General features: G+C 56.9%; 8 protein-coding genes across 8 annotated transcripts; 6 read left to right on the top strand and 2 right to left on the bottom strand.

Annotated features, from left to right (window-relative positions):
• Positions 1-284: 284 nt before the first annotated feature.
• Positions 285-1,311, top strand: VTJ04DRAFT_1167 (uncharacterized protein; the record flags this gene model as incomplete). The annotated part of the gene is made up of 4 exons (XM_069358825.1): positions 285-317; positions 418-600; positions 662-923; positions 1,001-1,311. 4 exons carry the CDS (start codon positions 285-287, stop codon positions 1,309-1,311), a joined length of 789 nt encoding a protein of 262 aa, XP_069223776.1.
• Positions 1,312-2,058: 747 nt separating this feature from the next.
• On the top strand, positions 2,059-3,631 carry VTJ04DRAFT_1168 (uncharacterized protein; the record flags this gene model as incomplete). The annotated part of the gene is made up of 6 exons (XM_069358826.1): positions 2,059-2,122; positions 2,441-2,646; positions 2,733-2,767; positions 2,868-3,016; positions 3,080-3,534; positions 3,605-3,631. 6 exons carry the CDS (start codon positions 2,059-2,061, stop codon positions 3,629-3,631), a joined length of 936 nt encoding a protein of 311 aa, XP_069223777.1.
• A 618-nt stretch (positions 3,632-4,249) lies between these two features.
• On the top strand, positions 4,250-5,176 carry VTJ04DRAFT_1169 (uncharacterized protein; the record flags this gene model as incomplete). Its single annotated transcript, XM_069358827.1, has 3 exons — positions 4,250-4,404; positions 4,870-5,006; positions 5,067-5,176. The coding sequence occupies 3 exons, from the start codon at positions 4,250-4,252 to the stop codon at positions 5,174-5,176; spliced, it is 402 nt and encodes a 133-aa protein (XP_069223778.1).
• A 232-nt stretch (positions 5,177-5,408) lies between these two features.
• Positions 5,409-8,710, top strand: VTJ04DRAFT_1170 (uncharacterized protein; the record flags this gene model as incomplete). The annotated part of the gene is made up of 3 exons (XM_069358829.1): positions 5,409-6,433; positions 6,494-8,238; positions 8,319-8,710. 3 exons carry the CDS (start codon positions 5,409-5,411, stop codon positions 8,708-8,710), a joined length of 3,162 nt encoding a protein of 1,053 aa, XP_069223779.1.
• Positions 8,711-8,732: 22 nt separating this feature from the next.
• VTJ04DRAFT_1171 (uncharacterized protein) lies at positions 8,733-8,981 on the top strand (the record flags this gene model as incomplete). The annotated part of the gene is made up of 1 exon (XM_069358830.1): positions 8,733-8,981. The coding sequence occupies one exon, from the start codon at positions 8,733-8,735 to the stop codon at positions 8,979-8,981; it is 249 nt and encodes an 82-aa protein (XP_069223780.1).
• An 812-nt stretch (positions 8,982-9,793) lies between these two features.
• On the bottom strand, positions 9,794-11,999 carry VTJ04DRAFT_1172 (uncharacterized protein; the record flags this gene model as incomplete). Its single annotated transcript, XM_069358831.1, has 3 exons — positions 9,794-11,048; positions 11,104-11,687; positions 11,799-11,999. The coding sequence occupies 3 exons, from the start codon at positions 11,997-11,999 to the stop codon at positions 9,794-9,796; spliced, it is 2,040 nt and encodes a 679-aa protein (XP_069223781.1).
• A 2,384-nt stretch (positions 12,000-14,383) lies between these two features.
• Positions 14,384-16,357, top strand: VTJ04DRAFT_1173 (uncharacterized protein; the record flags this gene model as incomplete). The annotated part of the gene is made up of 1 exon (XM_069358832.1): positions 14,384-16,357. One exon carries the CDS (start codon positions 14,384-14,386, stop codon positions 16,355-16,357), a length of 1,974 nt encoding a protein of 657 aa, XP_069223782.1.
• Positions 16,358-16,365: 8 nt separating this feature from the next.
• VTJ04DRAFT_1174 (uncharacterized protein) lies at positions 16,366-16,732 on the bottom strand (the record flags this gene model as incomplete). Its single annotated transcript, XM_069358833.1, has 2 exons — positions 16,366-16,616; positions 16,678-16,732. The coding sequence occupies 2 exons, from the start codon at positions 16,730-16,732 to the stop codon at positions 16,366-16,368; spliced, it is 306 nt and encodes a 101-aa protein (XP_069223783.1).
• Between the last annotated feature and the right edge of the window lie 1,860 nt (positions 16,733-18,592).

Genomic DNA, 18,592 nt, shown 5'->3' on the forward strand with positions numbered 1-18,592 from the left:
AGCTGACCGACCAACGCCTGATCGCGATCGCCTTTTGGAGTCGACCATGAGATGGGTCTGGGGCAGCGCAACGTCGGCAGGCGGGCGGGATGTGGTGGCAGGCATGAGGGCGAGAAGGGCAGAGGACGGCTTTTGCCTTTCTTCTGTTGGGCCTTCGGCTTCGTTATACTTGCCAGGCGTCGTTTTTGTCGAGTTGTTTGCAGATTTGCTGACCTGAGAATGTTCCGCCATCTAGTCCATCCTTGTCCTAACAAGTCTTCACACACCACATCACATCGCCCAACATGTCTGACAAGCCTGAGGAGACCAAGCCGGAGGTATGTGCAAAAGTCCCCATGGCGGGCAAGGATATGATGGAGTCGAGGCCGGATGCATAAACTGAGCTCGTGCTGACTGTTTGGTGTGTTCTGTGTACAGGCTCCCTCCGCTGCTTCCGTTACCTCGTCGTCCGTCTTTTCTATGTTCGGTGGCGGCGCTAAGAAGGAGAAGAAGGAGGAGGAGGATCGCGGTGACACCTCGGGCAGCGCCAAGGCCCAGCGCGAGCGCGAGGCCGCCGCTGCTGCCGCCGCGAAGGAGGCGGCCAAGGAGGCTGGTGATGACGTAGGTTCCCTCTCGAGTTGCTTCCTTAGGGAATAATGCTAACCGATGTCTCTTGGAACAGGACGACCAACCCCCCGAGTCCGAGGACGTCCACTTTGAGCCCGTCATCCACCTGACCGAGAAGGTCGAGGTCAAGACCAACGAGGAGCAGGAGGAGCAGGTGTTCAAGATGCGCGCCAAGCTCTTCAAGTACGTGGCCGAGAGCAAGGAGTGGAAGGAGCGTGGTGTCGGTGACGTCCGCCTCCTCAAGCACCGCGACACCGGCAAGGTCCGTCTTGTCATGCGCCGTGACAAGACGCTCAAGGTCTGCGCGAATCACTACAGTACGTGCCCTTTCTTATCCATATCTCCGGTGGAGATGTTCGGATAGAGGCGAGATAACTGACTTGTTTTTGTCTAGTCATGCCTGAGATGAAGCTTTCGCCCAACGTCGGCTCTGACCGGAGCTGGGTCTGGAACGTTGTTGCTGATGTCAGCGAGGGCGAGCCTGAGGCTCTTACTCTGGCCATCCGTTTTGCCAACTCGGATAACGCCAATCAGTTCAAGGAGGCTTTCATCAAGGCCCAGGAGGAGAACGCCGAGATCTTCAAGAAGGCTACGGGTGAGAAGCCGGAGGGCGAGGCCGAGAAGCCTTCGGAGGGTGCTGCCGACAAGCCCGCGGAAGGGGCGGCGGACAAGCCGGCCGAGGGTGAGGCTAGCAAGGCCGAGTAAGCAAGAAGCTGGAGAGTTCGAGAGCGCTGGAGGTAGTCGAGGCTTCTGGAATGTCGTTGTGACGAGCTGAGGACTGAGTTCCGGCAGCTCTCACTTCCTGGCACCGTCTTCCCGGAGGATGAGAGGATGATGAGATACACATGATCACCCACCCACATACAACACCAAACACGCAATCCACCCCATTTCCCGTCCCACACCCACACAATAGCACCACCCGCCCAGCTAGAGCTGGGAGAGGGGATCCCCCCTTCGAGGCAGGTTCAAGGCCAGCTTGAGGAGCTGTAGACAGAGTAAATACCATCTGGCTCTCCACGGTGATATGGGTGTATTATGGTTCTTGCTGTGACCGACTGAATCAAGCAGCTTGAAAGGCATTTACTCCAGTAAAGGCCAGTAGGCCTGAAGGTCGCTCCATTGTCGTGACGGAGAGGAAGCAAAGCAAAGGCCTCAACTGTGTCCTGCGGGATGGCTTGCTTTCCGCGAGGTGGCTCAGTCTCCTGGTTGCTCCGCTGACACCGGCCACTCTCTTTCCAAGTCTTGATGCCTGTTAGGTTTTTCCAGGTTTCTGTTTTCGAGCTCTGCGAACCTAAACCTTCTGCCACGACTTTTCTTCGCCCTACTGGTGGTTTCCCTTCCTTCTTCCACAACGCCACACGGTGCGATCACCACCTACCACGGTGTTCACACGGATTGCTTTGAGCACCTCCACAACTGCACCGCCACACAACCACGTGAAAACCCATCATGGCACCCCGCACCCGCCAGGCTGCTGCTGCCGCTTCGGCAAATGCCGCCCAGGCCGCTTCAGGTACGTTCATTGCCAAGCCACTCTGTCTCACCGTCGCGTTTGGGTGGGCTTTCGCGATCACGCGCCGGACACCACACCCGAATTGATCAACACCGTCACCAAAAGCTTCATATCTCACCTCAAGTCTCTTTCCACATTGACTCGGATTGACTCGGAATAATCTGGGATTTTGTGTCTCCAATTTGAGGCTATTATCGTCATTTTGAGTCTTCGGCGTCGACTCGACGGCTCCAACCTGCGTTCGAAGACATTCAAACCACCCGATCACTAACATTTCGGCCTCGACGGCGCCGGTTTGTTGAACAGCTCCTTCTCCAGCTGGAGGCGTCACCAGGGCTCGCACCCGTCGCGCCGCCGCTACTAGGGCCACCACCCGTCGTGCCAACGCTGGTCGTGCCAATCCCGGCCGCACCGCCCGCAGCAACGCGAGGACCGAGCCCCTTCCCACCCCTCCTCCTCCGGGCACCCTCCCCCAGTCGATTGCTTTCGGTACCACCAAGAACGGCGTCACGATGATAGTCGAGGTGAGTAATTTACGAACTATCTACCATTGGACTGAGTTGCGGTTTTCGGGACCAGATGCTGACCAGAGATGCTTTCTCGCCGATAGCGCAAGATCAAGATCGTCACCGAGCAGCACAACATGTGAGGATTTCTCCCATAGCGACATTACGGAACGGATCGCGGGCGCGAACACGGACAGGACACTTGGGAACAGGGCTGACTGGATCTCTCCGACACACAGTGACAAGCCGCCTGTCAATGAGGGCTTCCCCTGGAAGGAGTGGACCGTTGAGATCTACATTCTTGATCAGGATGGCAACGAGAAGCCCGCCCGCTGCTTCACCAAGGCGGTGTACCACCTGCACCCGTCCTTCGAGAATCCCACTCAGAGTACGTAGCCCCCGGTTGGAGGAGGATTGGCAACAGCGCTCTGACGGTCTCCCCCGCAAACAGCTTTCCTGGAGCCCCCCTTCAAGTGCACCAACGAGGGCTGGGGTGAGTTCGAGATGATGATCGACTTGTACACGACGGAGAAGGGTGGCAAGCAGACCATCGTCCACGATCTCAACTTCCAGGCCCCGCAGTATGAGAATGTCCACACCGTGACGTTCCGCAACCCGTCCCAGGCTCTGCAGGCCATCCTGCGCGAGACGGGCCCTCTGCCCACCGACGAGGAGCGCAAGCTCAAGAAGGGTGAGGCCAAGAACAAGCGCAAGAACTGGGACATGGACAAGATCGCCGATGCCCTCGTCAAGCTCGGCGAGGACGATCTGCTCCACGTCATCCAGATGGTGCATGACCACAAGGACGAGCACACCTACATCCTTAACAATGTTGATCAGGGCGAGTTCTCGGTGGACCTGTACTCTCTGCCCGAGAACCTGTTGAAGATGCTTTCGGACTTCCTGGTACGTTTGTCTCTGGTCATATCCTGTGATTTCGGGCATCTCGCTAACCAGATCGTTCACGGCACAACAGATCAACAAGGGTGTCTTGCTCGCCTAAAGCACAGTCTCACAGCTTTTTGCATTCTCTCGGCGTCTGGCGTCTGGGATAAGGAGGCTGCGGAAAAGCATTGGCTGGACGGGATGGATCCGTCATCTTCGGAGGGTGTCGGTTCGGCAGCTCCACCGCGATGGGTATGCCCTCTTCTTCTTCGACGACCCTGCTTGCTGCTTGAGAAGGCGACGAAGGTTGTGATGGGATGAGTTAATGCTCCGGGTCACGGCAAGGGCTAGATCGTTTTTCTCTTTTTCTTTTTCACTTGGGACTTGATTTGATCTATGGGCGCAAACAACCTCGAGATGGCATAGAAAATCATCCGGAGGAAAGGGTCAGATGTAACCTAATTCCTGGCCACCTGGAATGGATTTCGGTGATTTTTCCACATCTTTTGACCAAGCTTTCTACTGTGTTCGTGATGTCTTGTTCGTGGAAAATGCTATGTAGTAAGGTTCCAGCTGCCATCGGGCCGTCTGGAAGTTGGCGCAGCTGCACGCTGACATCACATTGCCACTAGCGAGACATGGTGAACACCTCACGGGACCAGGATGAATCAGAGACAGTTGAAAAACGTTATCCGGAGGCACTACCGAGAAGTCAGCTCACCGCCAGCGTTTCGTCATGATCCTCAGCCCCGGTGCAAGAGGCTTCGAGGCGGCGGAGTCGCGTGACCTGCGCTGGAGGAGCCTCGAGGCAAGCGAGTTTGCCAATTGGGGAGCAATTCGGCGCTGGGATTGGTCGGCCGCTCGACTTTCAACAGCCGCCTTCCTTGTCATGTGCGGGGTGATAACGGAGCTTGCGCTGCAATGGATTCCAGAAGCTGCACTCTCTTTTTGCTGCAGATAGGAAGGGAGGCTCCGACGAAGGATTTCCTCTCAATCAGGTGGTCGGCGGGGATGGATGACCCGGAGGCTTCGCACGGGTAACTTGTGTGTGTGTTGGTATGACAGCAGCGTCCATGTCAGATGAGGAGCAGCCAATGCGGTTCAATTCCTCCACCTCGTTCATGTCTAGAGGCGTGACATTTGAAAGTGAAGTGTCTGAGCCTCCTCCCCGACACCGGGCGGGCAATGAGTTAGGTAACAGAGAACCTTGTTGTGCAGAAAATCATCATCACCTGGAGAAAAGAAAAAAAAGTTTTTTCTTCGTATTTCTGCACTCTGCTGTGATACAGAAATGTTTTGATATCTCTTGACATTTTGCTTCACCGGCGCTTCGGCGTTAAGCTGCACACCTTCCAGATTGGAGCTCGAGTCGAAGGCCAAGGCAGCCGCAGGTGCAGCGCCGGGCCCACGCCGTCAGTGCCTGGGTTGGGAGACGACCGTAGAGGTGGTGAGCCTTGTCGAGCGCGAAACTCTGATTGGCGGCCGCATGCCATGTCAGTTGGAAGGCGGCTCCACCCAGAGCCAACCAGCCGAACGTCGCTGCTGCGCAAAAGATCGGTCTTCCTTGTCAACCCCGGCAGCAACGGTGGGCCTCGAGGGCCTCCGTCCCGCCTTTCAACCCCTCGCCGCCTTCTTGTTCCGCGCTGTTCCACCGTTCCATTGACCAGGCCAAGACCCCTTTGAAGTGCCGTCCCGCAGCCCCAAAACCGACCCCGATCCCCAGCTCCGGGATTCTTTTCGCATGCTCACCCACCGTAAACCGCGTCAAGCCGACAAAAGGCCAATTCGGTTCATCGCTTTCGCCGAACCGTGAGCGACGCATCCAACGAACGACGAGCGACAAGCGGACTTCGGGCCCGGTTTTATTTTGTTGTATTCCTGGGTTTTTGCCCGCCATGTCGCAGTTCGGCGCAGCCGCCCTGCAGCAGTTGTCGTCCGCATCGCCCGTGTCGCCCGTCGCCGCATCCTCGACGTCGTCCGTCGTCGGCGGCCCCGCTCCTCCGCCTCCGGCCTCGAGGGGCGCCGGCAGCGGCGGCGGAGGTGGAGACTCATCCGGACCCGGAACATCGGCTAACAATAACAACAACAACGCACCGCCCGCGCCTGCGCCCCAACCCCATCATCCCCCTCCCACCCAGCACAAACGCGTCTATCAGGCTTGCATTCCCTGCCGCCGCCGCAAGGTCCGCTGCGATCTGGGTTCCGTCGACGACCCGCACGATCCGCCCTGCGTCCGCTGTCGCCGCGAGAGCAAGGAGTGCTTCTTCAGCGCCACCCGCCGCAAGCGCAAGGTCGAGGACGGCGATCCCGACGAGGACGATTACATCATCCGCAATGGCCGCAAGCAACCCCGCAATGCCGGATCGCCGCCCGTCCTGGACCGTCGCTATTACAGCGATGTGCCCCTGACTCCCGGCGGCAGCCAGGGCCGCTCGCACCCGCTGCGCCGGCCGGGTGAAACTAAAAGCGTCCGCAGCAACAGCACCGCCGGCGAGTTCGGAAATGGCGAACCCAACACCCCGCTGGAGAATCTCGAGGCCCGTACGGTGATGCGCCGCGAAGTCTACGGTCCTCATGACGCCTTGGACTTGCTCTACAAAGCAGCCACTGATAACGCTTCACACAAGCCCGACCCGGATCCGACGCCCAGCACGGCCCAACCCGGACCGCAGCTACCCCGCCGTGATACGGTGGGATCGCGGCACTCTTCCATAGCCGCTCCATCGGGGAACTATCATTCCCGGCACGCCTCGCGCTCTGGCGACAGGACTGCTGCCGATCATGCAATCGACCCAGAGCTCACCCGTCGTGATCTGTCCACGGACCCCGGCTATGCCGAAGCTATCAAGGCCTGGAGCCGGTTCCGCTTCGTGCGCGCCGGTTGGTTCACGGCCCAGGAGGCGATTGACTACATTGACTAGTACGGCACTCCATCAACACCCCACTTGGATGTGTTTCTCAATACTGACGCGAGGCATAGCTACTACAAATACCTGTCCCCTCTCACCCCGATCTCACCGCCGACCTTCCACAGCCCTGCGTCTCACCTGACGTTGCTGACCGAAGAACCGATCTTGGCCGTGACGCTGTTGACCATCGCATCCCGATACCGCCGCTTGCCGGGCACCGGCGGCCATTGCCGCTCGCATGCCATCCACGAGCAGCTCTGGACATACCTTCGCGGCATGATTGAGCGCGTCGTGTGGGGACAGGAAGCGTTCGGAGGCGGTTTTTGTGGCTCTGGAGACGACCCCCAGAGTTCCAGTACGGCGCCGTGGCGTGGCCTGCGGAGGGGTAGCTTGAGAACTCTAGGAACGATCGAGTCGCTCATGATCTTGACCGAGTGGCACCCGCGCGCGCTCCATTTTCCACCGAACGAAGCCACTGATGAGCTGCTGTTGCCATCTGATGAGCCGAACCATTCGGCGGAGCCAAGCCAGAAGCCACCGTCGGCCGGCTTCGGTGGGCGGCGCATTGAGAGCTGGCTCGAACCGGCCTGGAGGAGCGACCGTATGTGCTGGATGCTCCTCAGCACGGGTATGGGTCTGGCTTACGAGCTGGGAGTTTTTGATGACATTGACGAGCTGCTCGCCGCCGGCGCCATTTCCCGGCCTGAATACGAGGATGAATCGTACCGGCTGCGTGCGAACCGTATCAAGCGGCTGTTGCTCATCTACCTCAGCCAGTTGGCCGGCCGCCTGGGCTGGACCAACATGGTGCCCGAGCGGTTGCGCAAGTCAGACCCGGCTATGTCGCGCAGGCGCCGGCTTTCGGTTGAGGGCACCACGCCAGGGACTAACCCCTCAACTTTCTCCAACACGTTCAACTACATCCCAGATCTGGAGCTAGACGACCAGATCATCCACTGTTGGGCAGGAATAAGCAACGCGATGCAGGTTGGTAATGAGAGGTTGTTCAAGTCGCGTAAGCATACGACCGAGATCATCCAGAGCGGCAAGTACATCGAGCTGCTCAGGGACTTCCAGCCCATGTTGAAGGACTGGTGGGCTCAGTTTGAGCGCTTCCGCCTACCCCAGTACATCCGTCACATCCTCACCATCGAGTACGAGTACGTGCGTATCTACATCAACTCGCTTTCGCTGCAAGCCGTCGTCGAGCGGTGCACTAGCAACGCGGGAGGTGGCTCCGGCGGCAGTGTTTCGGGCCATTCTGGGCCGCAACTCTCGCCGCAGACGCAAAACTACTATGGCCGCCTGCCGCTTGGGCAGCTGGGTGGTTTTGGTGTCGAGGATCAGGAGTATGTCCGGGAAGTGGTTAATGGCAGCCGGAACCTGCTCCGCACGGTGGTTGAGGGCCTGTTGCCCGGAGATTATCTCAAGCACGCCCCGGTGCGCACCTACTTCCGCATCATCAGCGGCGCCATGTTCTTGCTCAAGACGTTCGCCCTCGGTGCCCCCAAATCGGATGTTGAGATCAGCATCCAGCTTATGGACCGCACAGTCGATGCTCTCCGCAACTGCGTAGTCGACGACGTCCACCTGGGCATCCGCTTCGCCGACATGCTTGAGACCTTGACGAGCCGCTTGCGGAACCGCTTCATCTACGCCCCGCCCCCGCCGCCTCCTGTGTCCACGGCCGACGGTCGGTCACCAGGCGGCGCTGCTCAGGGAGAGCCGGCCAACGGGACCGGGAACGGAAACGCGAATGGTCTTGGCGGACATACTCATGAGTCGTGGCTCAAGTTTAGGGAGGGGTTGGGTGCTGGTAAGTTTTTCGACTTTCTCCTTCTTGTTAGCTTTTCCTTGATAGACGGACAGTCCGTGCTGACAGCAGCTCTCATCCAGAACGCTCTACCACACCCGCCAATATCTCAGCCACGCCTTGGGACATGGCAGCCGGCAGCTTCCCCTACCCGACAGGTTCGGCATCCATGTTCGGCCCTTCCACGCCGGCCGCCACGACAGGGCTCGACAACGGCAGCACGCTGGCCGAAGCCGGCGGCCCCGGCAGCACCGCCGGCGGTGGCGGGCCGACAGGCTTCTTCGACAACGCCGAGTGGGCCGCCGGCAACGAGATGTGGTACTTGCCCACGGGCCCGGCCTTCTTCCAAAACATTGACAACAACGCCGTGTCCATGACGGCCGAGGGCGTCAATGTCGGCGGCGTCGATCTGCTCGAGTACATGGCCATGGACATGGATCATCATACCTTCTCCATGGATGGGAATGGGTTTTGATGATGGATGACCTATGACGCCGATGATTGCACTCTGTTCTCGCGACGGGTGTTCTTTTCTTTGCTTGCTTTTGCTGGCGCTAGTGCTGCGCATTGATGGTTATTTTGAGCCAATTTTTATTGCCTATGAGAAGGGAAAACGGGAATGGCAGAGAAAAAAACAAAAGAGGACAGATGGTGGGATACCAGGACCAAGGCTTGCTTTGCGTTGCTTGTTGAAAGGATTGTGGAACGGGTTGCGTCTCTTGCTGTCTATTATCGCTGGGCGTTGATTTTTACTTAAGCTCTTTGTTCCACATTGTTTTATTCTTCGGGCAGGAGCACCGAAAAATGGGATGGCAGTCTGTTTCTGATACCTTTACGTTTGTTCTCTTATTTTCCTTCTTCTTTTTATTGGTCTTTTTTCTATTTCTCTTGTTATGTTAGCAAGCGTGCGTGTTAGTCTGGGCGGTGAGAGATTGATTGCCCTCTCTGTCTTGCTCAGTATTATACCTACGTTTTATTACGACGAAGTATGATGACAGTTGGCTTTTCCCACCTTCTATTCTGTTTAATTCCCACCCGACATTGGTTCACTTTATTATGGCGGGAATTGTTGTGTCTGGTTCTGTGTTTACCAGCCTAGTGGTTGATCGTATCGTCATCCCTGATGACATCGTACTGAGCTTTTATCTCACGGACATTGTGAGTCAAAAGCAGGCCTGTTAGCTAGTGTAGAGATAGTCGTACCAAACTAGACTTGAAAATTATGGGGAAAGGAAAACAACGACCAGCAAGGTATGAACGTGATGGTGACATGGAGATTATTTTCATCTCATTGCCACAAGGTTCCCATAACACCCTCTACGTATATGGTGATCCATCCTCTAGCTACCTAAGTTACTCCAAGGCGGGACGATGCAAGAAAACAACCACAACAGTGCCAAGGGCTCTGTCCAGTCCCAACACCTCCCATCTTCATCATCCTTATTACCACTTGACTCGACTGACTGACTGACTGACTGACTGACTGACTGACTGACTGACTGACTGACTAACCAACCCCTCCCAACTCTTCCCACCGTCCCCGTCCCCGCCTCAAGGATTAATTATTCCTCTTCGCCCACTCCCTAAACCAATCCAGCGCCTCCGGGTTCGCCACGCTCGCGTTCGTCCGCACCTCCATGCCCGAGAGTATCTGCTTGACGGCCACCTCGATTTTCTTGCCGTTGGCCGTGCGGGGCACGCCGCCGCCCGCCTCTTCGATGACGCCGGGGACGTGGCGGGGGCTGAGCTCGCGGCGGATCGTGTCGGCGATGCGGCGGCGGAGGTCGTCGTCAAAGGCTTTCCCCTCAACGAGCGTGACGAACAGGCAGACGGTCTCGTCGCGGTCCTGCGGGCGGCGGCGGCCCACACAGACGGCATCGTCCACCTCGCCCGCGAAGAAGCGCGTCAGGATGTTGTAGATCTCGGCGGAGCCGAACCGCACGCCGGCGGGCTTGAGAACGCCGTCGCTGCGCCCCAGCATCACGAGCGCGCCGGCCGTGCCGGGGACGCGCCGCACAAAGTCGCCGTGGTGCCAGACGCCGGGGAAACGGTCGAAGTAGGCGGCACGGTACTTGGCGTCGCCATCCGGGCCGAAAAAGGTCAGCGGCTGGCTCGGGAAGGGTTTGACGCAGACGAGGTCGCCGGGCTCGCCGTCAGGAACGGGACGCGGGTCGTCGGGCGCCGAGGCTGAGTCGACCACCTCGATGGCCATGCCCAGACCGGCGCACTGAACCTCGCCGGCGCGGACGGGCACGAGCGGGCAGGGCGCGCCGAAGAGGGAGATGATGTCGGTGCCGCCCGTGATGGAGGCGAGGTTGATGGTGGGCGGGAAGGCCTGGTAGACAAAGGCGAAGGTGGAGGGGGGTAAGGGGGAGGCGGTGGAGTAGATGGCTTCGAGTGCGGAGAGGTCGAGAGTCGGGTCGGCGGCGGGACGGACGTTGTTGGCCTCGAGAGTGGTGAGGTAGGCCGCGGAGGTGCCGAAGTGAGTGACACGAAGCGAGGAGAGAAGGCGCGGCAGGGATGAGTAGCCATGGGGCTTGAAGGGGGAGCCCGAGTAGAGGACGAGAGAGGCGCCGCAGGAGAGGGCAGAGACGCTCCAGTGGTGCATCATCCAGGACGTGGTGGTGTAGTAGAGCATGCGGGAGGTCGGAGAAAGAGAGCAGTGGAGGAAGTGCTCTTTCTTGTGCTGCAGAAGGGTGCCAGCTGCTGTGTGAACAATGGCCTTCGGGAGGCCAGTGGTACCGCTCGAATAGAGAACATAGAGCGGGTGAGATGGGGGAAGCTGAGAAAAGATGAGGGGACCCTCCGGCGCACTGGAAGCATGTTAGAGACATGAGAAATCATAAGCGTATAGTGATGAGAACTCACGAGCTCAAGAAGGTTTCATAATCGTCGGCCAGAACCCCAAGAGCGCGGATATCCTCCAGACCGGTGTCGACATGCTTCAGGCCTTGAATCACGATGACGCGCTCCAAGCCGTGCTTCTTCAGCTCGGTCACTACATCAATGGTCTTGGCCTTGCTGGACCATTCCTTGCCGTTGTACAAGGTGGCATTGTCAGCAAAGAGAACCTGGGGCCTGATTTGCACGAGGCGGTCCAGGACGGCGCTCACGCCGCTGTCCGGGCTGATGCCGGTCCAGATAGCACCCAAAGTGGCGACACTGAGCAGGGCCACGAGAGTTTGAACATGGTTAGCGACGAACCCAGCCACGACGCTGTTTTCCTTGACGCCGGCAGCGCGGAGGGCATTGGAGCAGCGCCGGACCTGATCCCTCAGGTCGGCCCATGACGTCTCAACGAGGTGACTCTCGTCCTCGGTGGCCGTGATGACGGCGGTGGCCGAGTCGTCCACGTCGGCATTGGCGGGGAAGAGTAGGTTCTCGGCGAAGTTCAGGCGAGCACCGGCAAAGAAGTCAGGCCTGGGGAACATGGGGGCATCTGGAGGTAAGACCTGGGAAATCAGGTCAGTACGTATGTACCTAGAGGTAACTACGGAGTTCGGGGATTCGGGGAGCCAGTCCCAGCCCCTGAGTCCGGGTACCTGAGTTGCTCGACAACTCACCTGGTCATAAGGCTTGGAGGCCTTGATTCCGACGAAGTTCCAGACTTCGCCCCAGAAATCGGCCACATTGTCGACTGACCATTTGTACAGTTCCTGATAGTCCTTGAGATCCAGGCCATACTTTGTATTGACATGGTTGAGGAATTTCCACATCTGCGTCCCCTCGGGGTGTGGATGTCGCCAGAGTTCTGCGGCAGCCATTTTCGGATCCAGGGGCCGTTGCGGATGGAATATGGAAATAAGGAATAATGGATGAGCGTGTGTCGACTCGTAATATCTCAAGTCTCAACGGTTGAGAGTGATATAAGTCTGTCTCACTCAAGGGACAAAGGAACAATGTACCTGGACCTCCACTGCCTGAGATTCACAACGGCGTAAGGTTTACCTGACGGTACACACAATACAAGGGTGATCCTGAATTCCTGACTCGAAGAGAACTCTTTCCTTCAGTTCAGATATTCTTTCAGGAACGCGTGAAAATTCATCCAAAGGACGAAGGCGCAACCCCGATGACTTTACGTGGGGTAGACCCGTCGTTGAAAAAGGAAGCCGTAACCCCGGAGCCGCAACCCGAGGATGCGGAACCGCCCGTTCGGGCCGTCCAAAGCCGACAATTGCCATTTGCCAAACATGGTCCCGTCCTTGGGAAACTTGCTAATAAAACCTGCAACGTTCGCTGAGAGATGCGATGGGACAGAGTCTCAACTCAACATGAACGGGTGTCCAAGAGTTCAGATGCTCTTGAACGTTGAACTCAAGATCGGTATCGGCATTTCCCGGCGGCCCGGTAGAGCTTAAAAACTAGCCCGTGACACATCTTGTCGGCTTCTTTAATCAACCGACCAGTGAGCCACGGGAGCGCACTGCCGGAGATGCAATCTCTGTTCCATCTCCATCGTCCGTCCGGCAATGGGACCAGGGGTGCAGAGCATGCTTCCAGACTCACAGGTGCCAACGCGATGCTACGCTCACAATCGTCCCGCCGCCGTGTCCGCACTGCCCGTACTGCCCGCCCTGCCCGCTCTGCCGGCGGTTCCGGAGGGGCGGATGTGTCATTTTTCTCGCTCTGCAGCTCTCACAGATGAGTTGCAGACCGAGTGCAGACCGCCTTTGCTGGCCCGTTGTTGGGGCCCGACCATTGCGCCCCTAGCGTGTGCTGATCACGTTTGCTGGCTGGAGCATCATGGAGTTTGTTTTCCATCGCAGACCGACGCAACCGCCGCCATCATACCACTGCGATACATACAAACACAAAAGTTTGAGCTACTTTTCGGCGGTTTATCTCATCCCGTTCCTGATTTCTCCCCCTTTTCAGCTCTGCCGGGCAGAATTTTACCCCGCCGGTGGTGAAACCGTCAGTCCACGGCCGTGGATCCCCTCATCAGGAACCGCAACAGGGAAGACAGATCCTGGGCCACGCCAGCCTCTCGCTCCGCTTGCTCCCGACCCTGGCCGTCCAGGGACCAGGGAAAAACGCTAAAGTTAGCATCTCACGACGTGGTCAATGCGTACCACCAGTTACGTGTATGCGTAGTTAGTTAGCGTCTAGGTTTGCGGATTTGTTTGTAGTTACCGAGGTTGCCAATTGCAGCGTCGATGTCGTGCTGTGCTGCTTGCGGCGGATGAGAGACGCTGGCGGTCGAAGCCCCGTCCTATCGTCGGGCTCGTTTCTCTTGAGGTTGCGGACGGATATGGACGATAAGTATGGACCTGACCCAGGGTTGGGCGTGTGCTGGTAGCGTCAAATTGCGTTGGCGGAGACGCGGCAAGAGTGACGCCCCACGGCAGTGGATGGAACCTAGCCACTCCCTGACACCCCGATTCGCCAATTTCAAGCCAAGCCAAGATCCAGGACGCCAGGGACTTGGACTGGGCCCTGTCTCGGCGAAGGCCTCAGCTCCCTCGCACTCGGCCCAAAGCCCGACCCTTCTTTTTTTCTTCTTCCCGTCTTCCCCCCTTTCCGCTTCTTACAACACCAACACCAACCCCGTCAGCCTTTTTTGAAAGCCGTTGAGACCTCAAGGTCGAGGGCTTTTGGACCGCAAGGTCCCTTCCTTTCCTTACGAACCCTCGAATCTCGAGTTCTCTGTCGGTCGATAGCTGCTCCCGGCAACCCTACCTATCACCAGCTTCTTGACGCCGCCTTTTCCGTCCGTCCCTTGCAGCTATCGACTGCGGCTTCTCATTCGTCAGCGACTCTGTTTCCTGTTTCCATCCGGACCTGCACTACCCGCCACTTTGTGCTCCCGTCGGTCGAGCACTTTTTCTGAGGAAGTAAGTCTCACTATTTGCAGAAAGAGGCCCCGACAAGCAGCGTCGTGTTCGAGGCGAACCGTCTGCTTGTGCGTATTTTGCGTTTGAGAAGCTCGCAAAAGGGGCAGCTCTGCCGTGTCCCGCCTCCTGAGCGCTGCTTATCACGCACCTTGCTTGAGGCATCTTCAAAATCTCTGTACCAGCGATTCATCAACATTTTACCTCAAGCCCACACTGACTCGCGTCGCTGCAGCGTTCAATCAGAGCCACACTACCTCAGCACCCAAGGGCTTCTGCTCCAGCCACCACCTCCAGCGCAGAGCTACCTAGCGATGCCTCGGAAGCTCAACCCTTTCTCTTCGACCTCCGGTATGCCGCAGACAGAGAGGTCGGGAGAGCGGCGACTGTCCCAATCCAAGAACCGTCTCGCGGGCCTTTTCACCAAATCCAAGGAACAGCTGTACACCCCGCCACGCCCGCAGGGACAGTCGCCACAAATGTCGTCCCCAAGTCCCCTCCCGACCATCTCTCTCTCGCCGTCCGCTGGCGGTGAGCTCGACACAGACGAGACTCCCACCACTCTGTTTGAGCCCCCATCGGCCGACGAGGCTCTGGCACAGGAGCGTCGCGACGCCCAATTTGGCCCACTTCTGAGCAAGAGTCATCTTTACGTGAGCGCCCATCAGGGAGGGGCGCTCGAGCCTCCAGTCGAAGACGAACCGCCTTACTACTACGTCCTTACCACCTACATCAGCTACCTCCTTCTCATCTTCTTGGGCCATGCTCGGGATTTCTTCGGCAAGCGCTTCGGCGACAAGAAGATCTATCAGAGTCTCAAGGCCCAAAACGGCTATGCCCCGCTCAACGATGACTTCGACAACTTTTACGTTCGCCGCTTGAAGCGCCGCCTCGATGATTGCTTTGCCCGCCCCACTACGGGTGTACCTGGCCGCTTCATCACTCTCATCGACCGCAAGTCGGACGACTTCAACCGCACCTACAAGTACACCGGCACCTACACTCAGACTCTCAACGTCAGCTCGTACAACTATCTCGGCTTTGCCCAGTCCGAAGGTCCCTGCGCCGATGCGGTCGAGGAGTGCGTTCGCAAGACCGGACTCAGCTTCGCCAGCCCTCGCGCTGATGCGGGCACTTCGGATTTGGTCCTCGAGGTGGAGCGCGAGGTGGCCCAGTTCGTTGGCAAGCCCGCCGCCATGGTGTTCTCGATGGGTTTCGTCACCAATGCTGGCACCTTCCCGGCTCTCGTCTCCAAGGGTTGCCTGATCATCTCAGACGAGCTCAACCACGCCTCCATCCGCATCGGCGCCCGCCAGTCGGGTGCCGTCATCCGCTCCTTCAAGCACAACAACATGGCCGATCTGGAACGCAAGCTGCGCGAGGCTATCTCCCAGGGCCAGCCGCGTACTCACCGCCCGTGGAAGAAGATCCTGGTCGCGGTGGAGGGTCTCTATTCGATGGAGGGCACAATGGTTGATCTTCCGGGCGTTCTGGCGCTCAAGAAGAAGTACAAGTTCTACCTGTACATCGACGAGGCCCACAGCATTGGCGCTCTTGGTCCCCGTGGCCGTGGCGTTTGCGATTACTTCGGCATCGATCCCTCTGAGGTGGACATTCTCATGGGCACGCTTACCAAGTCGTTCGGCGCCAACGGCGGTTACATCGCTGCTGAGAAGCACATCATTGACGGTCTGCGCCTTGCTAATGCTGCTACCCAACTCGGCGAGTCCCCGACGCCGTCTGTGCTCATGCAGATCCTGTCTTCTCTGCGCCTGATTACTGGTGAGCTGTGCCCTGGCCAAGGCGAGGAGCGGCTGCAGCGTCTGGCCTTCAACTCGCGGTATCTCCGTCTCGGTCTCAAGCGGCTCGGCTACATCACCTACGGCCACGACGACTCGCCCATCATCCCCGTCATGCTGTACAACCCCGGCAAGATGTCGGCCTTCAGCCACGAGATGCTGAAGCGCAAGATCTCGGTCGTCGTCGTCGGCTATCCGGCTACTCCGCTCATCAGCTCGCGCGCTCGTTTCTGCGTTTCGGCCGCCCACAACAAGGAAGACATGGACCGCATCCTTGCTGCCTGCGATGAGGTCGGCGACATCCTCCAGCTCAAGTACTCGACCGGCATTGCCGGTGGTCAGGATCCTCTTCCCGAGGGCGTTACCCCGGAGATGGAGGCCGAGTGGCGCAAGGCAAACGGCCTCGAGGGCGTCTACAAGCCACCGCGTTGGAAGCTCGCTGATGTGATTGCCCGTGGCGTGGAGGATGCCAAGATGCCTCTGCGGTAAAGGGGTTGTCATGTGTGAGGGGAGCTGACGCTGTTGAGTTTTTGTTTGGTTAATATATCCATTCTTGGAGCCGGCGGGGTGATCTCAGAAGAGGAACACCTTGTCCCCTGCCTCCCGAGCTTTAATGTATTTTCAAGTACATAATTTTCGATGTACGGAGTCCGAGGCGCTGACTTGGACAAGACACGGGTTGGGAGGACAACTGATGTTGAGCAAAGGGTTCCTTGAGGATTGTGATGAGCTGATGATGAGGAGTTTTCTTAATGATGATGGATGGCAAGGGATGGGGGATTGGCGTGGCATGGTCCTGATACATAGACTAAACATATACCTCACTTTATTGAACTTAATGCTTCTGCTCTTAGGGTCATTCATTGGAGGTGATGGGTTGATGTTGGTGCTTCTCCACGTGTTACATGTCCAGGGCAGCTGAGTCAAACAGATCCGGAGCATGGTCGAGAGACGTTTGCCAGATCATGGTCTTGGGAAGGGCAATCTCATGTACTCGTACAGTAGCATCATCCAGCTGTTGAGGAGGTTTGCTCTCGTATCCTCTTCCCATTTCATGTCGCGATTGACTTGTATTCCTCCATGCCTTCAGAGCAAGGAGAGGTTTGGGACGTGCTGCCTGCGCTACCATCCCATGGAGATTGGCTCCCCAAAGTTAATCTGATATGTAATATCCGAAAACAAAACGAGATATTCTTCTGCCCATCCGTCTTATCTGATACTACACCAAACAATCCTGTAATGGGTAACACTCATCCGATGTCTCGACGTGAGTCTTCAGAGTGGGACGTTGACTGAAAGGTCACGTGAGGTCACGTCCACCTTCACGCGTCCCAAAGGACCTCCACGCGTCATCTTTCGGGGTTTGTTGGGAACTGGGATCATTGCTCAAGCGACTTTTACAACATCAGGTGAACAAAGCACTTTGGTGGATGTTTTGGTGGTCTAAGCTTCACTTTTTTGCTGGAGATTTTTTAATCGGGGCATATTTTCTTAACAAACTTCTTTTGTCTCGAGCGTTTCTTTCTCTCCATCCATCTCTTCGTGACCAATTTTTTTTTCCCTCACACACAACAACGTCAACGATTCCGTGTGCCGCTCGTTTAGTACGTAAGTACGCCCTTTTCTACCTGGATCTCAACCATGGACGATGTTCACACTCTGTTTTGGCACACCTCAGTCGTGCCGAAACTTCAGCCCTGCGGAAACGTGCTGCTTTCATCCATCTTTTCACCTCAAGCAACCTTATCTTTCCAGCTCGCGCTAACGTTTTTTATCAGTTCTGTATGACGGCTTAGTGTTCACGTAAGTAGTGTTCTGCTGGGAGCACACACGCACACACCTCCTCTCGATCTCATCCATCTCCTTGCGACGTTGTTCACACACGGGGACTGCCGACTTCATAGTCCTGAAATTCCTTCTCTCATTCGCCACCCGATCCTTACGGTCCTTTATTTACACCTTAGGCGCACCAGCATTTTCCAACCGTCCCATACTGCTGCTCGGCTCTTTTGTAGACTTTTTATTTCTCCCATCTCGACCTTTTTTCCTTTCATCCAGTCTTTACTTCATAACCTTTCTTCACACCTCAGGCTACTAACGTCTTTATCAGCTCTGTAGGTAGCTGCTCGGGTTTCACGTCAGTGCTTCTACCTCGAGTCCTGTTTCTTACACACATACACACTCTCTCACTCACCCACCTGCTCTTCATCTGTCCCCCACTCCTTACCCCTTTTTCTCACACCTCGAGTTCCCGACACTTTCATTCCTAATGTTTTCGCTTTTATCCATCCTTTCACTCTTTACAACTCTCCCTCACATACTCCGGGCATACTAATAGCGTCACTAGTTCCCTGTCGCCGATTAGCTGTCCACGTAAGTACACGTTCTCCTGAAAGCCCCTCTCTCACATCCATTGTTCTTCACTCCTCTCATCTCTCCTACATGCCTCGGGGCGTACAAGCCTCATTTGTCCCATATTGCTGCTAACTCATATTCTCACTACTCCTACAGAGCCCTTCGTATAGTGAGTGGAGATTGTTCCGATGTTTACTCAACTTCCGTGACCAGACCTTCATTACATTCGAATCGATTCCCACGTCTTGGTCTCATGATTGGACTTGAGACACATATGTGTCACTGGGTCTTCTGGGACAAGGTTCTTCTGTAACTTCAGTCGTGGACTTGATAGCCACGAGTGACATTCATCCTATCCGTTTCTTTATT

Source organism: Mycothermus thermophilus, assembly GCF_041956435.1.
Source record: "Mycothermus thermophilus strain CBS 625.91 unplaced genomic scaffold VTJ04scaffold_1, whole genome shotgun sequence".
NCBI classification, from domain to species: domain Eukaryota; kingdom Fungi; phylum Ascomycota; class Sordariomycetes; order Sordariales; family Chaetomiaceae; genus Mycothermus; species Mycothermus thermophilus.